General features: G+C 38.5%; 1 protein-coding gene across 1 annotated transcript in view; it reads left to right on the top strand.

Moving 5' to 3' along the window:
- HEATR1 (HEAT repeat containing 1) overlaps positions 1-20,856 on the top strand; it is a 36,110-nt gene extending 15,254 nt beyond the window's left edge. The window contains exons 19-44 of the mRNA XM_074167921.1: positions 110-302; positions 797-969; positions 1,344-1,511; positions 2,343-2,585; positions 3,335-3,466; positions 3,877-3,983; positions 5,084-5,227; positions 5,964-6,082; positions 6,352-6,473; positions 7,875-8,003; positions 9,288-9,518; positions 10,214-10,340; positions 11,432-11,598; positions 12,226-12,272; positions 13,123-13,246; positions 14,099-14,239; positions 14,447-14,736; positions 15,506-15,656; positions 16,113-16,271; positions 17,275-17,409; positions 17,655-17,759; positions 17,853-18,021; positions 18,760-18,914; positions 19,289-19,447; positions 20,149-20,257; positions 20,656-20,856. Of these exons, the coding sequence (XP_074024022.1) occupies positions 110-302; positions 797-969; positions 1,344-1,511; positions 2,343-2,585; positions 3,335-3,466; positions 3,877-3,983; positions 5,084-5,227; positions 5,964-6,082; positions 6,352-6,473; positions 7,875-8,003; positions 9,288-9,518; positions 10,214-10,340; positions 11,432-11,598; positions 12,226-12,272; positions 13,123-13,246; positions 14,099-14,239; positions 14,447-14,736; positions 15,506-15,656; positions 16,113-16,271; positions 17,275-17,409; positions 17,655-17,759; positions 17,853-18,021; positions 18,760-18,914; positions 19,289-19,447; positions 20,149-20,257; positions 20,656-20,744 (3,888 nt within the window). The 3' untranslated portion in view covers positions 20,745-20,856. The remainder of the gene's footprint in view (positions 1-109; positions 303-796; positions 970-1,343; positions 1,512-2,342; positions 2,586-3,334; positions 3,467-3,876; positions 3,984-5,083; positions 5,228-5,963; positions 6,083-6,351; positions 6,474-7,874; positions 8,004-9,287; positions 9,519-10,213; positions 10,341-11,431; positions 11,599-12,225; positions 12,273-13,122; positions 13,247-14,098; positions 14,240-14,446; positions 14,737-15,505; positions 15,657-16,112; positions 16,272-17,274; positions 17,410-17,654; positions 17,760-17,852; positions 18,022-18,759; positions 18,915-19,288; positions 19,448-20,148; positions 20,258-20,655) is intronic.

Raw genomic sequence — 20,856 nt, 5'->3', positions numbered from 1 at the left:
TTGATTTGGGTAGTTTATCAGATGTTGTGAGTAGTAGTTTGCAAAGTAAATTGAAGTTATTAAACAAGTGCTTTTCTCTTTTTTCTTTTTCTTTTTGGTTAAATTTAAGGTACATCTAAAAGATTCAGAGATTCTCTTCAAATTCCTTTCAATTTTGTGGACTCACAGTTATAACCTTTCAAATCATCTGAACTATGAAGTCAATGCAATGCTACAGACTCAAGCTTTATATATTGGCTATGCACTGCTTGAATCACAGACATACCACAAAAAGAAACAGCTGCTGTCACCATCATCTCCAGGTAAAGTAAAACAGTATCTGTCTGTCATCTTAAGACTTAATCACTATATTTTATACCGTGAAAGATATCTATAGTCATTTATGTTCAACTGCAGTAGGCTGAGACAGCCCTTTCTTGCTGATTCACTGCTGCAGTTACTAGCCCAAGCTTGGAAGTAGGTGAAATCACTTTTTTTTAATCTTGAAAGTGTTAAAGAACATTCTCCTATGCTGAAGGAGTCAGTTACAGCACCTTACTTTCTGTGCGGTGTAAGGATGTGGCAGTCAGTAGCAATGCATGAGCTCTCTGAGCTTAAGCATGAATATAAGGACTGTGGTGAAGAAGCTCAGCGCCATGGATCTGTGAGATTCACGTTGGTTTTGTGTAGTCTAGAGGTTTATAGTGAAAAAAGATTTTTAATTCCAAAGTAATGTTGATGTCTCTTCAGAGACACATATGGTAAAATTCTGACCACTCATGTCTTTTCCTCCTTCCTTCCCTCACTGTTTTTGCAGTGGTGATATCTTTGCTCATTAACTTGGGTAGTCCTGTGAGTGAAGTTCGAAGGGCTGCTCTCAACTGCCTCCATTCCTTGAGAGGGATAAAGGAGTCTCTATTTCATCCTGTTCTTCAGCATTTGGAGCAAAAGACAGAAGAGATCATATCTGATGCTACATACATTACACAGGTATTTCTGTTATTAAGATGTATGTTAATACAAGTTTTATCTGCTGCTGTGTGCTCCCATCTTTTCCAGAAAAAAAAGTCAAGTTAACTGGGATAGTTCACTGTCTTTCCATGCTATAGTATCAGACTAAAGAAATCAGACTGATATAAGAAAAAAAAAGATTTAAAATACTATAAAAATATTCAAGTGATTTTACTACATACAGAGAATTGAGAATATCAGTCAAGTAAGAGGTATTAACTTGTGGTTTATTTACAGATGAAGAACTCTGTTTGTATCTAGGTTGCATTATTCCAAAAGCATTAACGAAATGTTCGTTTAAGGCATTTTTATTGCAGAGAAAGACTTTAATTTTCACTTTGTTAATGAACTAGGTTATGGAAGGTCTATTTGAGGAGCTTGAGACACAACCAAAACAGAAATCCCAGAAGAAAAAATTGTCGGAAGCTTTGGAAAGCATACTTGATTGTGTACAGAACCCTATTTTCCCATCATATATTGCAAGACACTTAATGAAAATTCTTTGTGAAGTCCATGGTGAGGTAAGTGCAGCCTTTCTAGCTGTTCTGCGCTTGATTGAAATGCTGAAATCAAATTTCATTTAGTAATAATGCTGTTAAATAACTTAATGATGTATTAGACTATTATGCATTAAGTTGAAACCTCTAATAATATGCGGTAGCGCTGCAAAGTATGGTTTAATGAAACATGAAATATTTGCATGCTCCATCCAGGAATGTAAGGGCTGCAGAATTTTGCACCGGAGTTATTAAGGAGACTCCCTTGATGTTACTGAGAAAAATTTCTTCTGGAAGAATCTTCTTCTGAAACAGTTTATTACCTTGGTTAGACATCAGCGAATATACAGTTTTCTGTACAGAATTGTAACACAATACTATTTGTATGTGTTAAGATCTTAACTAGTATATTCAGAATTCTCTTCTCTAAGTGCTGGAAAATAATGAGTTCAGTTTTCAAAAAAAGAATGAAATTATGAATTTTTATGCTCTGTTCAGTTGTATGTGTCTTGAAAGGATTGTGAACTGCATAGAGCATGAGCGTTCTTGCCCCACATTTGGGGTTTGTAGGAGACAGCAGTCATAAATTGGTGAAAAAAGTTGTCTTGTTTCTGTACTTTAAAAATATGACATAGTAGCCTGCAAAGGAGAATAGCAAAGTAGAAGATGAGCACATACTCCTCATAATCTCACAATAAGTCTTGTATTTTTCCTCTTGAATAGCTGTTGCATAAAATACTCTATGTAGTGTGTTACCAGAGAGGGGATGTTGCAGTAAAATTAAGCTGTCCTAGTGGAATTCTGTTGAAATGAGAATGGATAAAAAATTCTCATATGAATTTCCTCTGTTTGCAGATGATTCTTTCTCACCTTTTGCCTGCACTGGACCGGTTGCTAGAAAAGGTCTTTAAGAAGCCTGAGGCAATGTTGAAAGATGAAGTTGTTCTCCTGCATCTCATCCTTGGAAAGTTTAATGAATATTCAGCAACCCTCTTGTGCAAGAATGAGCAGAGTCTGGATTTATTTATCAAAAGTCTGCACGCTGCCAAGAAAATCTATGAAGAAATTCCACCTTTTCAGATCACAGCACTTGGGCAGGTATGGCTTTCTGAAAAATCTTTTATTTTTATGCTTAAAGCAAAGAGAAGTGTTTCAGACTGGTTTTACGAAGACTCTTCTTGTATTAAGGATTCCACAGCTTTTGACCTGTCTTTCTTTTAGTCCAAGTTTTCAAGGTCTTCATAGTGTCTTTGAAACATCTCAAGAGGCTGCAAAACTTTCTCTGAGAATTGCCGGAAGGAGAAATTGCGGCTTGCTCTATTTTTGCATTTTGACAAGTACAGAATAGAAATATCATTGTATTTGCGTGCAGGTGAATACCTGTATCAGACACTACTGTTCCATTGTCCGAATTTTTGTCAGGCAGGAGCTTTACTTCATGTTTTCCTTCTGAGGAAAAATTGTCAAAAAAAATACAGTAGGTGAGAAATAGTCTTATTTGAAGGAGGCTACAAATTCAGGCCTTCTATTAGCCAGGTATTAGCATATACTTACCAAAGGCTGGCAACAGCAAGTTTGTTCTCCACCAGGCAAGCTGTGTGAGAAATGTCAGGAATCGGTATGTCTGATGGGTATTTCAGAAGTATGTGCGTTGCATCTAAAGATTCCTGGATATATATACACAAATACATAGTTAATATGCAAATTTTTACAATATATTTTCATACTAACTGCGTGTTAGTATGATTGGGTGTATCATCCATAATCTAACCTAAGTTGCATTGCTTGTGATTCTGTTACCCTCTTACAGTAACCTCTGTGCATCCTTTCTTTTTTCCCTTTTGTAGATCACTAAGCCATTCTTTGCAGCTGTGTCAGATGGGATGGTGCAACAGAAGCTTTTAAAAGTATTGTTTGACTTACTGTTAAACTGTAAGAACCCACTTTGTGCCCAGACAATTAGCAGTGTCTTTAAAGGGGTAAGTGGCGAACTCCAGAGCACAGAAATATGTTCAAACCCGTTGCGGTGGTTCTATGTTGCTTCAATCAGTAACACTCGTTTATATTATTCATAGCATGGAAGGAATCAGAAACTATTTGTCACATAATATAATTGTGTTAATGGCATGAAAAGTTTGTTAAATGACTGCTTTTAGAAGGTATTTCTTTAAAAGCCACGCTCCAGTCATTTACTATACTATGTGAATGAATTGAGCATAAGTCACTTCTTTCTGCTGCACTGATTTTCATTTTTTGTAATCTGACTTGAATATGTGGATTATATACCCATATGTGCATGAAAGGGATATGTTTTTAAAAAAAGGACAGGCATAGATATGCTATATGACACGTTGTTCATTGGTATTTGCATTATTGTTCTTTGTTTCAGATTTCAGTGTGTGCTGAGCAGATTGTCAGAGAACTGGAGCCTCCTGAGAAAACCAAAGGTCTGGGCACTGTTCAGCAAACTAGAAGGCAGAAAATGCAGCAACAGAGGTAAACTAGCTAAAAACCCAAAAATATTATTTGTACAGTTTAAAAATGCCACTTGTTTTACTACATTACATAGTTTGTATTGAAAGCATAAGCATCTGTTTCTTCTTTTCCTCTGCACGGTAAAATTACTCAGATACTTTTGGCAGGAGAAAACCAACTCATGTCACTGTTAGAGAGCTGATGGAATGATAGTCAAAATTTAAAAAAGAAATAAATCCAGTAGTTTTAGTGTTGACATTTGGTCTTATAGAACCTGGCTTGACACGGTTGAACAAGATTCATTTTTGTGGGTATTAAACTTAGTAATAAAGAGTTATGGACAAATTACACACACGTGGCTGAAGCCCACAGATGCTTATCAAAATGTTCCTGTTAGTTGACTGAAAAGCAGTATTTTCTTTCAGTTAAATGTTAACATAATCATTAATCTTTAGAGCTCTTCGTCTTGTTTGTTCTCTCCATTCTCATGAGGAAGGAGCTGTTTTTCCCACTGTACTTACTCTCTTCTTCAAGCATGATGTCAGCCATTGCTGAAACAGGATATTGAGTTGGTTTTCTTGGTTTGACTTAGAATAGCTGTCCTTATTTTCCTTCTCTCAACCGTATTTAACAATCATCACCCATTAGATTGATCCATCTGTAAACTGTGTCTGCCAGAGTTTATAAACACACATGCTTGCACACACCCCCATTGCCAGCGTAGTCAGTGGTTAGACAGCTGGCAGTTCCATAAGTGCAAGCACATCAGCATTTGGGCAGTTATTTGGTAATAGATTTTTGGTTTTTTTCCACAGAAATCTGCTTTATTGTGTAGAATTTTTGTATACACAGAAGGCATGCTATACTTGTTTGGTTTTTTTCCAGTTTGGTCTGGATTTTCTGTTGATTGTTTAAAATGTGCTGCTGCTTCAGTCACAAGCCCACACATCATCACCTCTCTCAGGAGAAGCAGTAAAGGATATTCATATGTGAAAGAAAGCTTGTCTTTCTTAACTTAAGTGTGTGTTTTTTCTCCAAAATACTGTACTGTTTTCTTTGCAGATGAAACACTGTACTGTTGTTCTTTGCAGATGTATATCCTGATTGTCTTATCTTTTTAGAAAGCCTCAAGATGCAGAATTGGCACCAGAAACAAGCCATTTCAGCTGGCAGAGGGTTATGCTTATTCTGGAGTTACTGCAGCATAAGAAGAAACTTAGACGTCCGCAGGTGTTGGTACCTGCGCTTTTTAACCTGCTGAGCCGGTAATGGTGCCTCCATAACACACGAGTCCTTGTGCATTTTCTTCTGCAGCAGATGCTGTAAAACGTTAAAATAGGGGCTACTTTCTCTCTGCTTTGTTGCCATGTTTTGTAGCTTAGCTTGCCTTTTTTACTTGAACAGTTTTAGGTAAATTGGATGAGGGGAATGGGAAGTTATTACAACTTTTTTGCCCTTTGAACAACGTGATGGGCTTTCTAAGAATTTTACCTAATGCGTAGCTTCTTATGTGAAGACTTTGTTTCTCAGGTGAAGGGCTTGGGATTGCTAAGAAGCATGACACCTGTGTTTAAATTGGCACACTTGACAGGAGTTGTGTCTTTTGCAGAGTTCCTATAATAATACTCTAAGCTTTAAAATTCCTCCTAGAACATTGTGGAACAGCCTTCATCTAATGCAACCTAAGAAAACTGTTGCTTTCTCTGCCAGTCCTGTCTCCAGGCACTTAGGAAAGTTTACATATAGATTGGGTATTTATTTTTTTTCCTTACAACTTGCCTTTATACAGACTGGCAATCATGAATGTCTTTTATTAGACCAGTTGATGCATTTGAAAACAAAAAAGAAGAGACGCTTTTTGGCAAACGCTTTTTAGAAGCCTCAATTTAGAACTTCGGTAGAATGAAGATTGCAGTATCTTATTTGTATCTTAATATGCGGCTTGGTCACTTATTTTTCTGTCTCCTTTTTCAATTCCTAAATTTTTTCCCGAATGTATAGCTGTCTGGAACCTATGGCATCAGAAGAAGAAAATATGGAATATACAAAGCAGCTAATCCTCAGCTGCCTGCTAAACATCTGTCAGAAATTGTGTTCGGATGGTAGCAAGATCCCAGCAGGTAAAAACTGCCAGACCCATTTCTTGGTAGTTCTCTCACCAGCACAGCATTAAAGCAATAGCCTCTAACTTTTTTATTCTCTGAGTCTACGCTGTATTGTTGAGGAGAAATAGACTTCTTTATAGGGGATAGAAGTTTGCCGCCTTCATAATTTTCTGTAGATCCCTTAGGTATGGTCTATAAATGGAAACCAGTGCTTGAGCGTACTGTTTTTATTCCCACATCGTTGACCATTAGAGTGTTAATCAGTGAATATTTTTTACTTGCAGATATTCTTGACAAAGAAAAATTCAACGTGGAAGTGATAGTTCAGTGCATCAGGATATCTAAAATGCCCCAGACACACCACCATGCACTGCTGCTCCTCGGTGCTGTTGCTGGCATGTTCCCTGTAAGTAGTACCTGAAATTTATGCGTTGGCTCTTCTCTTCAGGTTCCAAATATTGGGTAGAGCGAAGAACGTATAGAGCTGTCTATGAGGAGAAGTTGTCTGAAAGGAGCAACAGACAAAATCTGCAGGTTTCCTGCTTTTTTAGGACTTTCTGTTCCATTTTACTTGAAAATAAACCCCTGCCTTGATGCTTTGGTCACTAGGCGTTTATGACTCGCAATGAAACCTATTAGAAATGGAAGAAGCTTTCCGACAACAGCCCTGCCTCACCTTCCAGCTGGGGTCTAAGTTCTGGTGCACTGTTTCTTCATTCCCCCTGAGAGAAAACATCTAGTTCAGTAGCACGTGGATTCTTATCAGCACTCGAGAAATGTAGTTGTAGTTGATGCTAAAACCAGGTTGGTCTGATTTTAATTGGCTGAGAAACAGGTCTTTTCTTCTATGGATTGAAATTTGAGAGTATGCTCACTCTCCTAAGTAAGATTCTTTTGCTTTGAAACTACAAAAGCAGCAAAATATATCCAGATGTATCAAACTCAGTTTACAGCTTTATCTTTATTTTCTCCACACGTTTGGAAAGATGCTGTTTTTCCCAAAAGACAAAACTGGAATGTTTTTGGCAAACTTGTGGAGGGTTTGGCTTTTTTATTGTTGCCATCACCTGCTATAGAACCGAGCTTTTATTCTACATTAATATTGGCTCTTAGAAGATTTCGAAAGGAATACATACATTCCATACAAGGAAATACTTTGCACGAGTCTCATCTCTATTTTTAAATCTAAAACACTCCTTCAGTTCACTAAAACTAAATGAGAAATGTACCCATAACTTCTTGTTCTAAGTTCTGGCAAAATCTAGGAAACTAACTCTTGAGCTCTGTGACAAGGGTTAACCAGGCCTCTTAAAATTAATTACTGTGATTACAGTCTCACCCCCAAAAAAAAGCCAAATGAGCATGATTGCTTTCCATTGTATGACTGTAGATATTGCAGATGTTTTACAAATATAAAAAGGGTGGGTGGGCAAGGTACTGAAAACGGCTGGCATCTTTGTGCCCCACTCCTAATGGTGCTTCGGCAAATCTCCCCATAACTGACTTTGCTTGTTGTTCTACCATGGCACTGAGCTGAAGAGTACAAGGTATTTCATCAGATGGAACTCTCCACTCTTTAATTACTTGCTTAGAAGTGTGTCTTGGTTTCTCCAACAATCACAAAGTAAGTAGCTTTAAGGGACACTATACATTTAAAAGTAGTTAGTGGAGATTTTGCTAGATACCGATGATACTTATTTTCATTTGTACGAATCTAGAGGCATTTGCGGGAAGAAGTGCCTTAAGGTGCAATATACAGACCAACACAGTTCAAAAAGCAAACTAATCTCATTGTCTTCTTTTCCAGGATAAAGTTCTCCACAACATTATGCCCATTTTCACATTCATGGGAGCAAATGTCTTACGTCTGGATGATACTTACACGTTCCAAGTAATTAATAAGACAGTGCAGATGGTTATTCCTGCTCTTATACAGGTAAATTTGTCTACTTAATGGAAAGGAGTAGAAAAAAATGAACAATAAGATAATTAATTGAGTAAATGGTTTAGAATATCAGTGGTAGAATGAGTAGTAGCCTATCCTAGGGTTATTTTTAGATAGATATTAAAGTATATATAACAACTAATAACAGACTGCTCCTCGTCTGACCACCTCTGAGTTCGTTGCACTGCTGCTTCTTTTTAATCTTAAAAGCTCCTACACTTGACAAATGGTTTAGCCAAAACATTATCATAACTTTACTTAAAGAGGACCTGGAACATACTTTAAGTTCTTCATCATAAAAATAGCAGGGAAGTTCAGAAGAGGAACCACTGGAATTAAGAAGGTTATTAGTCCTATAATAATGTGTCATGGTGATATCAATAGTAGATATGGTTTGAAGGAAGTGAAAAGGTAAAATATTTGAGAAAGGGTTTTATTTTTCCAGCTGGTGTTTGTGTGGGTTTTCTTGGTTTTGTCTGGACATCTTGGATAACTGGTTATAAACCAAAACAAAAATACATAACTGTTTTTCAAAGGGGACATTTTTTCTTCAGTCAGATTTCACTTGCACGTAATAAATCTTAATTCTAGAGTCATTCACAGATTTAAACATGAAAAATGCCATATAAATTTCATACATAAAAATAAATTGGGAAAAAAAAAAAATTGTTCTTCCAACAGTGGGCTGGGCATTTCCTGGTGTATTTTTTAATGATATGTATACACATTTTGCATCCTCTTGCAGATCTCTGTTAGAGAAATCAAGTTGCAGTCTCTTTTTTTAATTGGTTTTTTTTATATAAAACTTTTCATAGCAGCCATCACAAGTTTCTGTGACGAATTATTTATGGCACACACGATTATTACATGTGGGGAGAGCCTAATGTTAATTACCTGAGATCGTGTAGCCTACTTGTATCAGTTTTGCTAGGTCTTTGAATCCAAGACCCTCGCTATCGGGTTTATGGGCAAAGTTTTCAGAAGGATGTGGCATTGCTTTCCCTTGCAAACATCCTACTTGTTTCAGCTGATGCCCCTTAACTTCTGGGTTTGTTTTCTTTTTTTTTTTTTTTTAATTTTATTTGAAGCATCTTGCTTAAACACTGAAAAAGAACTGTGTGATTGAAAACTGTTTATTTTGGAGCCCTTATATTTTCCTTGACATTATGCTGCTATCAGGCATGTGGTGCTTTCTTTCATTTTCTGAATTGACACGAAAGGACTGGTACCCGCCTGTGATAATCTGTTTGAACTGCTGTGCCTGTTTGTGCATAGGCTGAAGACAGCGATTTGTCAGAGTCCTCGGGAAGTGTGGAAGAGGTGGTGATAAAGATCGTTCGTGTGTTTGTGGATGCCTTGCCCCATGTGCCAGAGCACCGACGCCTGCCAATCCTGGCCCAGCTGATCACTACGGTGGGAGGAGATAAGTTCCTTTGGGTTCTCCTGGTGCTGCTGTTTGAGCAGTATGTGACCAAAACTGTGACTGCGACATCAAGCACAGACAAGGTTAGAAGACCAGCAGGGTCACCTTTTTTTTCCTCGGGAGACTGATCTTTTTCTTTTTGTTCATGGTGCCTTTAAGAAGGTACAAGACAAGCCTCTAAGTTATGCTAAAATAAGTAGAGAGCTCTGAGCTGGTGCTACAGCAGAACCTGGTGGTGATGTCGACTACGATTTGTATTGTGGGTACTGCACACACTGCACAATACTTTGTATTGTTTTGTCCTGCAGCCTGAACAATAAATGAGATGATATTGTACAGAAATCCTTGACCTGAACAGCTACTAGCTTCAATATTTTTTAAGTTGTTTTATTTTTCTTTAAGTGTGTTTGTGAAATACGATACTGGTCTTCCCATACAGACCAAGATAAACCCTGCTATGTTTTTGTGTAGGCAGGCCCTCGGATTAGATGAAAGCATAGTTTATGCAGAAAACTAAAAGAATTATTAAAGGAACATTGGTGAGAAGATACAGGCTTTGCTGTAACAATTTAATCTCTTTTACACCCTCTGAAACTGTGTTCTTTCCAAGAGCTTGCTGCTCTTACCCTTGGTGTTAATCCTGGCCATAGTCAGTTTACTATGGCATTTTCACAAACTCCCTGAGGAGTTTTTGAGTCTTTTTATCAGTAGTAGTAGTACGTTTTTTTAATTATTGAAATAATTTTTTTTTTTTTTTTTATTTCTAAACCATAAACAGGATGCTGTTCTGGAAGCAGACACTGAATTTTGGATTTCCATTTGTTGCGAATTTAATGTACAATCTCAGTTCCAGAGCATGATGAAAATAATCCAGTACTTGACAGAGCTGCCAGAGAACAAAGAAGGTAAGCATTAAACAGAGCCAGCAAATGCATGTAAACCTTCCTGTCACAAGGGACAATGAGTAACGGTCTTAAACTAAGAGAGGGTAGATTTAGACTAGATATAAGGAAGACATTTTTTACGATGAGGGTGGTGAAGCACTGGACCAGGTTGCCCAGAGTGGTGGTAGATGCCCCATCCCTAGAAACGTTCAAGGTCAGGTTGGACGGGGCTTTGAGCAACCTGATCTAGTTGAAGATGTCCCTGCTTATTGCAGGGGGGTTGGACTAGATGACCTTTAACGGTCCCTTCCAACCCAAACTACTCTCTCATTCTATTACTCCTTTAGACAGAAGACTAAGGGATACAGAATTAGTCTAATGATTTTTTTTCTTTTTTTAATAAAATGGTTAAGATACATGATTACTTTTTGAAAAGCCTTTTAATTATAGATTAATTCGAGCACTTAGAATTAGAATTAGTCCTCATTTTAGTTGAAATAAAAAGCTATTATTCATAGCAGACAAGATCACAGGGACTACCAGTCATTTCTGGGTTTCTTTTAAGGTTTCATTTCTTTTTACTATAGTAGGGTGAAGCAATAATTAAACAATATGTTTTAATATTTTTCCAGTCTGTTATTTCAAAGAGCATCGGGAAGGTGGGTGAGGGTTGTTCGTCTCTTTTTTAGTTAGGACTTGCCCCTGTTTGTTGTTTGAATTCATTTTTTTCAGCCAGGAAGGACCAGGTAATGATACTGAAAGCAGTTTTCCCAAATACATGACACACAGTGTATGTGGTCCCTGCCTCAGAAGTCCCGTGTCTGTAGCCAGTGTATCATAGCTTTAGCACTAATTAAAAAGAAGTTTCTTCACATAAAAATGATCAGATGCAATGGCAGTGAAATAGCACTAGTTCTTTTCAGGTTGTTGAAATGAAAAATTTATCTCCTGTGGTGTTTCAGAGCATCTTTTTGGAATTTTGGCATGATTTTGTACACTGCAGAATGACTAGCCTTGATAGGCATCACTGTACTTTTACTTTGTTTCTGTAATCAGAAATCAAATGTCTTTTTTTCTTGGCTGCAAATTTGTTTTGTGAATGTTTTCAACAGATGATCCGGGACCAAAAAAGTCAAGAACGTGCAAGACAAAGCTGAAAAATCAGGATGGGCAGCTCTTTAATGTGGAGTCTCACTCAGACAAACAACTTCGGCATTTCAAATTCTTGTCAGTCTCCTTCATGTCACAACTTTTATCATCTCAGAGTTTTGTGAAAAAGGTAATAATGGCAGATTGCTTTTAAACTGATCACATTGTGCCATACTGTAATAGATGAGGTTCAATTTGCTTTTTAATATGGCTTTATATTAAAAGGGGATGAAACAATACACTGCCCAGTCTTGTCTTGCTGACACCTTTATTCACACAGTTTTGAAACCTCTCAATAATGTTAATTATTTTTTAATAAGGCTTTTCCATATAGACTCTGTTTGTGTGACTGATGAATAGGTAACAAAGTGAAATTCTGGTCCCAGTGGATTCCCACTGGCATTATGGAGTCTGGGATTTCACTCACGGTCTGTATCCCAAGTTTGGTGTGGGATTCATACTATTAACTCTGAAAAGACAAAAAAATAAATGTTACAAGTTTTAGGCTGCAGCTCTAGCTGGAAGTAGTTCCCAGTTTTTCAGTTGAACATCCACCAGCTTGAACTGTATTTGCGACTGTGACTGTATTGCGTAAGATTCTCAGATTTTCTTCTACAATGGTGACTTAAATGCAAATGTGGGGAACTCATAATTACTATGTCAGTGGACATTTGATTCAGAACAAACAAATTTGACCATTCTGGGATATTAACTTAATGAGGGGACTTAGCGTTTTCATTCTTCTTTTTTAAACCAGATAGTTGAATGTGAAGAAACAGAAGAGCTACAGAAGTTGGAACAGAGGTACGCTTTAAATCTTCTCCACTCCTTCTATTTCTAGCTTTTACTGCAACCTGGGAGTATTTTTTAAGTGTATTCCTATTAGAATATTTTTCCCCAAGAGTACTTTTAATGTTGTCCTTGACAACAAGCAGTATTTACTATATGCGAGTTATTTGGGTTTTGGTTTGTGGGGGTTTTTTTAGTATGATGTGGAGTTTTTTAAATTTTTGAAAGATTGCTCTACCCAATATCTGCTCTTTCTGTATTTCTGATAGTGCTTCTTTACATACTTGGCCATAACTATTATGCTATTGATGATGGAGTCTCTAAAAGAATTCCAGATTTTTAGCAAAACATATCGCTTCATTCGTAGGGAAGAAAAATCATCATTCACAGGTGCCCCTATACTGGTGTTAGAAAATGACCGGTAATCACAGATCACAGTTGTAGTCATTGGGCCGTAACAGCCAATGATGGAAAATTCAGGGTTTCTTTCGTGGAGGCTTAACTTTAATGTTTGTTCTAAGCGAAGCGGTGTGGGATTTATTTTAAATGCTGTGTTATTTAAATGTTCATTCTTAAACATATATATCTTCTCAGATTATTTTTGTTTTAAAGTAGAGTTCTTAAGTAGAACTACTGTTGTATGCAGATGCTAATTTGGGGGTACCAGGTAGACTATAATGTGCACGTGATTGTCCTTATTGCCGTAGCTTTTTGTTAATATGTTGGTGTTATCTGCTAGTCTCTCCATTAGGTGTTTAAATTTCTTTTATTGTTGCTGTTCTGCAAAATTTTGTGCTTTCCAGTAATAAAGTTAACTTCTTGGGTGTCCTTGTTACTTACTAAAAGATGCTTCCTTTCCATCTAGACTATTAGAAGAAGTTCTTCACTATATAAACACTGTGGCATCTTCAGTGGAAGGAAACGTGGACAAGCCAACAGCCAAATTTTGGAGGGTTCTGCTTAACAAGTCCTATGATATGCTGGATAAAGTATGTCTCATTAGTCCTCATGTTAGCAGTGGGACATTTCTGCTTTCGCTTATTAATATGAGTATAACTTTGGTAGGATTTCTTGTTGGATTAGTACTAATTTTATTGGATGGTCTGCAGCCTGGTGCATCATTGTTTAAATTTATCTAACGACTTTAATAAATACAGCAAGCAGCTTAGAACAACCAGAAAAACAGTCAGGAATGCTTATTTCCTCTAGTTAGTATTCTACTGGCTGGAAGCAGTCATTTCACTATCTCCCTGGTGGAGAAGAATGGCTTTTGGCAGCATTTCTCACTGTTAACTCATAAAAAGATTTAACTAATGCTAATGGAACTGTTGTATATTTCTACATGGAATTCAAATGGAGGAAAAAAATCCTTATGCTTTTCTTTCTAATCTTTTTCTGATCAGAAGTGTATTTGTAGAATGGAACTCGCTATCTCATTGCATGCTGTGAACATACTTCTCTTCACAGCTTGGGTGGTTGCTTTTTTGTCTGTGAAGCATATTCCAGTTTTCATGATGTTCATGCACAGGGCACTACCAGGAGTATTTCAGGGTAAGGAAGTATAGCTCACCTGTGTGGACAAGAGGAATTGCTGAGGAGATCTCGGAGCTGGTGGATAATGGCTGGTGAGCAGCCAGTGAACATACATTAAGTACTGTAAATGGAACCTGCTTTGTTCTTTTCCTTGCCTCAGGTACAGCATTGCTGGCCTGTCCTCTCTTCTCTGACCCTGAAACCCACGTGGGAAGCTGAAGAGAGTTTGCCTTTCTTACTTGAAGGCTATGACATCACAGTGCATAAAAGACTGTTTATGGTATTGTTTTGTTTGTGTTTTCTTGTAGGTCAATGCCTTATTGCCAACAGAAACCTTCATCCCTGTAATTAGGGGACTAATGACGAATGAGCTCCCATCTGTAAGACGTAAGGCAATGGAACTTCTGAACAATAAGGTGCAGCAACGCACAAAGTGGCAGAAGAGCCAGGTGAGGCGAAGCAAAGTGGTTAAACTTGGTTCCTTTAGCAGAAGTACCCGGAGAGAGATTGATGTAGGAGCGGTTTGCTCTGTGTAAAGACATCAAGTAGCAGTGCCAAGTCTGGCAAGGAGCTCTTGAGTAGCAAGACATAGGCTGCTTGCCATTAGAACCTTTCAGGTTCTGAGTTCTAATGTGTGTTTCCTCTTGACCTCTTAGATCCTGCAGCTCTTGGAGCTAGTTCCTGAGCTCATTGCTATTGTGCAGTGTAAAAGAAAGGAGGAAGAGGAGGAGCAAGCCATCAACAGACAGACTGCTTTGTTCAGCCTCAAGCTACTCTGCAAAGGTTTTGGCACAGAAAATCCGTTGCCGTTTGTACCTGTTCTGAAAACTGCCATTGATCTAATTTCTTCTGAGAAGGAGGAAAAGAATGTGATGGGAAGTGCTTTGCTGTGTATAGCTGAGGTCACCTGCACACTGAAAGCCCAAGCAATACCTCAGCTTCCAAGGTACCGTTGCATTCTTTTTAATAGAACCAACCACAGCAGGAATTAGACTAAAACACTTTACTGAAGGAATGCTGATGAAGGCCACGTTGGCAGTCTGCCATGTGTGTGATTTGCGTGCATAAGAGTAAAGGTATTCGTAGTGCTTCCTGGTTGTAGAACTAAGAAGCTAGTGGGGAAATTGTAAGAGTTGTATAATCGGTAGAATTCCTTATGGAGTCTGCTACTGCGAGCAGAGTGGCAATATTTATGGCTTTAGAAAAGCCAGACTGTTCTGTATTTTTACTGTAGAACAGATTGCATTTAAAAACATGAGAACCAGCACAGTTGGAAACCCTGCATGTTGCATTATTTTGTTCTCCCTGTTCAAGAAGAATTCAAGCATCTAACTTGTTGCTTTTAAGACTGTTTTATCTCATTGAAAATATAGGTTTCTTATTGTTATTAAATCTCAAAAGTAGAGGTGGGGCTTTGAGCAACCTGATCTAGGGAAAGATGTCCCTGCCTATGGGAGGGGGTTGGACTAGATGATCTTTAAATATCCCTTCTGACCCAAACCATTCAATGATTCTGTGATTCTGAACCTAACTCATTAGCTTAAAAAAAATGAAATACAGACGAAAAGCCTAAAATACTGAGTTTTTTCAAATACACATGTAAAAATTCATGTGAAAATTGTCCCTTCAGGCTTAACAGATCCATTTATGTGATTGGAAACGTGCCTCCATTTTCAGTGGTTTCACCTTTGCTGTTTATGCTTGTTTATTCATAGGCTGATGCCGGCACTTTTGAAGACTTTAAAAAATAAGAAGGAGCTGGTCTCCAATGAGATTTATTTGCTGAGCGCCATCACTGCTCTGCTGAAGGTTGCAGAAACACTGCCGCATTTCCTCAGTCCTTATCTTCTGGATTGCTTGCTGCAGGTGAGCCATGTGACTCCTACAGATAGGTAAAGGGGGACAGGATCTGCCCAGTTCCTAGAAGAAGCTACAGAGATTACTTTTTTCTGTCTGAAACTGAAGTAGGAGTGTGTGCCAACTATGGGGAAGGTCGTAACAAATTACTCTGCTACTCACCTTCGTATGCAGATAACTAAGATTTTGAATATAAGAGCGTCTTTTACTCCTCCCTCTGATAGGTTGTAGTTTGCATCTTTGGAAAGGGAGAGGAATCCTGAAGGATCACTCTGTTATATCCATGATCTCATCAAATGTGTATCCAACAGCTCTAGTCAGGGTAATTTTCACCCCCTGCTGCTGACACATTTTTTCAGTGTTTGTCTTCTGAAGACAGCGAAGCTCTGTACGCAAATATTCTAATGTAAACTCCTCCAAGGAGTTCTCTTAAGTATGCCTAACTGTTGTTGGATTTCCTGTTAGGTTGTCCGCTTGGAAAAGATTGTGGTCGAGTTTGGTCCTTCTTCCCAGATAAGTTTACGCGTAATATCACTGAAAACTATTCTTGCTACAAGGCTTGCTCCCCGAATACTCTTGCCTGCAGTTACCAAGTGTTACAGTGAAGTGGCAAATACCCGGAAGGTAAGGAGGTTTATTCATTCTTTTTCATTGCAATTAAAAAGAAGAAAGGGGGGGAGGGAGGGAGAATTGGGTGCAAAATTTGGTTTAACTGTCCCAGCTGTGTTCCCTCCCAGCCTCTTGCCCATCACCAGCTTACTCACTGGGGCAGCAGAGTGAGAAACAGAGCAAGCCGTAACGTTATGCAACCACTGTTAAGCAATAGCTGGAACACCAGGGTGTTATCAGTGTTGTTTTGGTCACAAATCTAAAACACAGCGCCCTGTGAGCTGCTGCGAAGAAAATGAACTCCATCCCAGCCAAGCCTAGCACAGTCTTTATATTACCTGTTTTCTTTTGTACCACAGTGGTGATTCAGGAGAGTTAGACCTTTAAACCTAGGCAAAATGCACCAGTGTAATGTCCTTAGCGTGTTAGATGATGAATGCTTGAGAGATCATCCCATTTATAAAGGCCTTGATTTATCTGCTGGGAACACAAGTTGAGACATAATTTTCGTCTGGGCTTTGCTCCTGTCTCATAGATGCAAACCTTTCAGACTTAGCTGGTGTCTCCACAATTGGAGAGCGGAGACCAAACTCTTTTCAGGAATCCTACTAACTTAAGCCCCTAAGAATCACAGAATCACAGAATGATATGGGGTTGGAAGGGAGCTCTAGAGATCATCTAGTCCAACCCCCCTGCCAAAGCAGGTCCACCTAGAGCAGGTTGCACAGGAACGTGTCCAGGCGGGTTTTGAATGTCTCCAGAGGAGACTCCACCACCTCTCTGGGCAGCCTATTCCAGTGTTGTGCCATCCTCAAAATAAAGAAGTTGCTCCTCATGTTTAGGTAGAACTTCTTATATTCAAGTTTGTGCCCATTTCCTCTTGTCCTGTCAAGTAGTACAGGACCAAGTTTATTTCTTTTAATGAGTAAATGTGTGAAGTGCAAAAATCCTTGTTATGTTTCTCAGTTACTGTCAGTATCACAGCTGCCTGCGCGTTGCTTTGCTTTTGTTTTGGCAGAACTGCCTGGGTCCCCTTATGAACATCTTGAAGGAGCACATTGTTTGTATGGAGAAGGAGCACCTGACCTCCCATCAGTCTGAGCTGACGGCATTTTTCATGAGAGCCCTGGACTTCCGGACAGAGAATGCCGAGGTGGCTTGTTTAAAGGGGTGAACAGCAGCTCAACCTCTACATGCTAATTCTATTGGTTGTTTTAAAAATATTAGTAGTTTCCCATTGCATGTGTGCTCTGAAATTCTGGGTATGGAATATTCTGTTCTTGGGATAGAAAACATTATGGTTAGGTATTTAGTCTGAAACAGACAAAATTAAAATGTGTTTTGAAACCTCAATTTTTTACATTTCAAACTTGGAATTCTGTTTTCTAATTTTTCTAGGATGATTTAGAGGAAGTTGGTAAGACAGAGGCTTACATTATTGATTGCCTAATAAGTATGGTTATGAAACTTTCTGAAACTTCTTTCAGACCCCTCTTCTTCAAGGTAAAAAGTTTAAATGTAATCCATTTGCATCAGCATATTTGTATTTTCTGGTGCACAGACACAGGAAAGAGCTAATCTGCCTTTCACTTCCAGCTCTTTGACTGGTCTAAAACAGAGTCTACCCTAAAAGACAGACTGCTGACGTTCCACCGAATAGCAGATTGCATTGCAGACAAGCTCAAGGGTCTCTTCACCCTGTTTGCTGGTCATTTAGTGAAGCCATTTGCTGAGACACTGAACCAGGTCAACATTTCTAAAACCGGTAAGTTTTCAGTTACTAACTACAGAGAGGCACTGGCAGGCTAACTAATTGCTGAAAGAGGTTAATTATAATTGCTGAAAGTTTAGTCTTATAGGATTTACTTCACAGCACATACCTCTCATTTTTCTCTTTCTTTCTCTCATAAATAAGGCATCTTTCTTACTCGGGTGGAACCAAAGGACATTTTTCATCCATGGGCTCTGGGCTGCCAGTACAAACTTGAGACTACGTGAAAATTTTCAGTGTCAGTCCCAGTGAGTTCCATGAGAATGAAATTGTGTGGAAAGAGGGTGTCTTGTTTCTGTTTGTTTTTTTTTTTTTTCTTTTTTTTTTCCCTTCATTGACTTCTATATGCTGCCTGGTGTATTCAGACTCCTCTGTTTTCTTGGCAAAAATAGGTATTACTTTTTTGTATGGGAAACTATTTGCCCATCCCATTTGTAGTGGCCTGAAGAAATTATCCATATCCACAGGCATGGCCAAGCACTGTTCCTATAGCCTGTGGCTGTTCTCTTTTATCCCCAGCTGACTGAACGGCAGTGGCAGACATGCTAAGGCACTAGCTAAAAAGCCAGATAACATTGCATCCACTTCATTGTTCTGAGTGATGAGTACATAATTGCTACGTAGTACATCCTTTAGCTGTATTCACAAACTAATGTTTCTATCCTGTGAGGAAGTTTTGTATTTTCTCTTTTTTTGATGATTTTTTTTTTCTTTTTCTTGATTGGTACGCAGATGAAGCTTTCTTTGACTCTGAGAATAGCACAGAAAAGAGCTGTCTACTGTTGCAGTTCACCATGGACTGTCTGCACAAGCTCTTCCTGTTTGACACCCAGAAGTTCCTGAGTAAGGAAAGAGCAGAAACCTTGATGATGCCTCTGGTCGATCAGGTATTGACAAACACAAAAAAACATTCAAAGCTGACTTCCCCTTCCTCCACCACCCCCAATTGATTATTTTAACTATCATGCCTCAAGGCATGAGATGCCTCAATCTTCTCCCTTAACAAAAAGGCAGGAATTAATTCATTGTCTTTGAGCTACGTATTAACTACTTTGCCTGAGGCTCTGAATTACTATTTTTTTCTTTCTAAATGTCTGCATTCCGTAAGGTTCATGCATGTTGTTGAGCTCTTGCATACCAGTGCACTCCCACTGATGCTCTTTAGCGTAACTCTTGAGTACCTGAAAGCCAAAGCTGGAAGTGCTTTTTGGCTGGGTTTATCTGAGCCTGCATCTTTTTGACAAGCTTTTTACTTCCACAGCTAGAAAATATGCTTGGAGGAGATGAGAAGTTCCAGGAAAGAGTGACAGCACACCTGATACCCTGCATAGCTCAGTTTTCAGTGGCAATGGCAGACGATTCTCTTTGGAAACCACTGAACTACCAAATCCTACTGAAAATGAGGCACACTTCTGCTAAGGTTGGGCGCAATCAGAATTTGGTTTTCTTTGTTGCATTAGAAAATGGGAGCATTGCCCCAAAAACCAGAAGTGGATTAACCAATTTGTTGCTAAAATACCAGCCTAAATTAAAATACCGATATTGTACTATGCTACTCCCGAATTCTAGAGAGATGTATACAACATGGCTGCCTGCTCTTACTGTAAGCAGTCAATATTCCACCTGTGGATGTCTTCCACACCTGTGTTAAACTTGGGGTTTTTTTTTTTAAAGATCTGGTAGCTGTTGGAATAAGAGGTGACCTGTTTGTGTATGAAGAAAGGGGCACTTTAGAGGGGGAACTGGAAGACAGTTATTTATCAACTTTCAGACTTGGTTAGCATATAGTTTTGTCAAGACTCTCCTATTTGACAGTTTATTTAGGGGAAGTACTTGGTTTTTCATTGTTCTGAGCTAAGTTCTTCTGATACAGTGGAACAAAGTGGCATTGTAACAGGAAGCTAAAGTCTGTTGTAGCAAGTAACTTCTAGCAACATACCTGCTTCTTGCAACCTTTTTTTCCTTTGACATTATCTTAACCCAGATGTTGAGATTTAAATTAGCTTAAAACTAGTTCCCTTCAGTAGGGAAAGCTACTTTACAAACTTAAATGGAAAGAACATGTGAGGGGGAGAAACAGGGAACCGTACTGTAATTACAAAGATTATTGTTTTGTTTTAGGTCCGATTTGCTGCTCTGCTTGCTTTGGTAGAAGTTGCACAAAAACTGAAGGAGAACTATCTGGTCCTGCTACCAGAATCTATTCCATTCTTAGCTGAGCTTATGGAAGGTAATGTTCTAAAGTGGCATTAGTGAAGGCAGACAACTGACCTATAACCAAAAAATAAGGGCAACTTATTTCAAAGGCTTAGACTGGATGATTGCTATAATTGCTATAAACCTTATGAACTAGCATACACACTATCTACCACACTCCTAAAGTTCATTTAAAGTACGGTAGTTTCTTCAGTGTTACAGCCTGTGCACATCTCCTCAGTCGCATCATTTAAATCAGTGTTAGAGTAGAAATAATTTGCTTAAGTCCTGAGTGAATGCCAAAATATTTCTGAATAATTATTTCATACCTGGTGCCTGAAGACAGTTCCAGCTTTGACAAATGCTGAAGCCTTCCTAGGGTAGCTTTGCAGTCACTATTCTACTTAATTCCTGCTTTATGGCTTTTTCTAGATGAATGTGAAGAAGTTGAACAGCAGTGTCAGAAGACAATTCACCAACTAGAAGTCATTTTGGGAGAACCACTCCAAAGCTACTTCTGAGTTCATCTCCTTTGTTTTCAAGTTTTGTCTGAATCATGTTAGCCTCACACGTGCGAGTATTACAGGCAAACTGTCATACTAATTTTTATAGAGCTGAAGATCTTAACTTTTG

The sequence above is a fragment of the Numenius arquata genome, chromosome 2, assembly GCF_964106895.1.
Source record: "Numenius arquata chromosome 2, bNumArq3.hap1.1, whole genome shotgun sequence".
NCBI lineage: Eukaryota > Metazoa > Chordata > Aves > Charadriiformes > Scolopacidae > Numenius > Numenius arquata.
The sequence above is the reverse complement of the archived record's forward strand: the minus strand, read 5'-3'. Positions and strand labels throughout refer to the sequence as shown.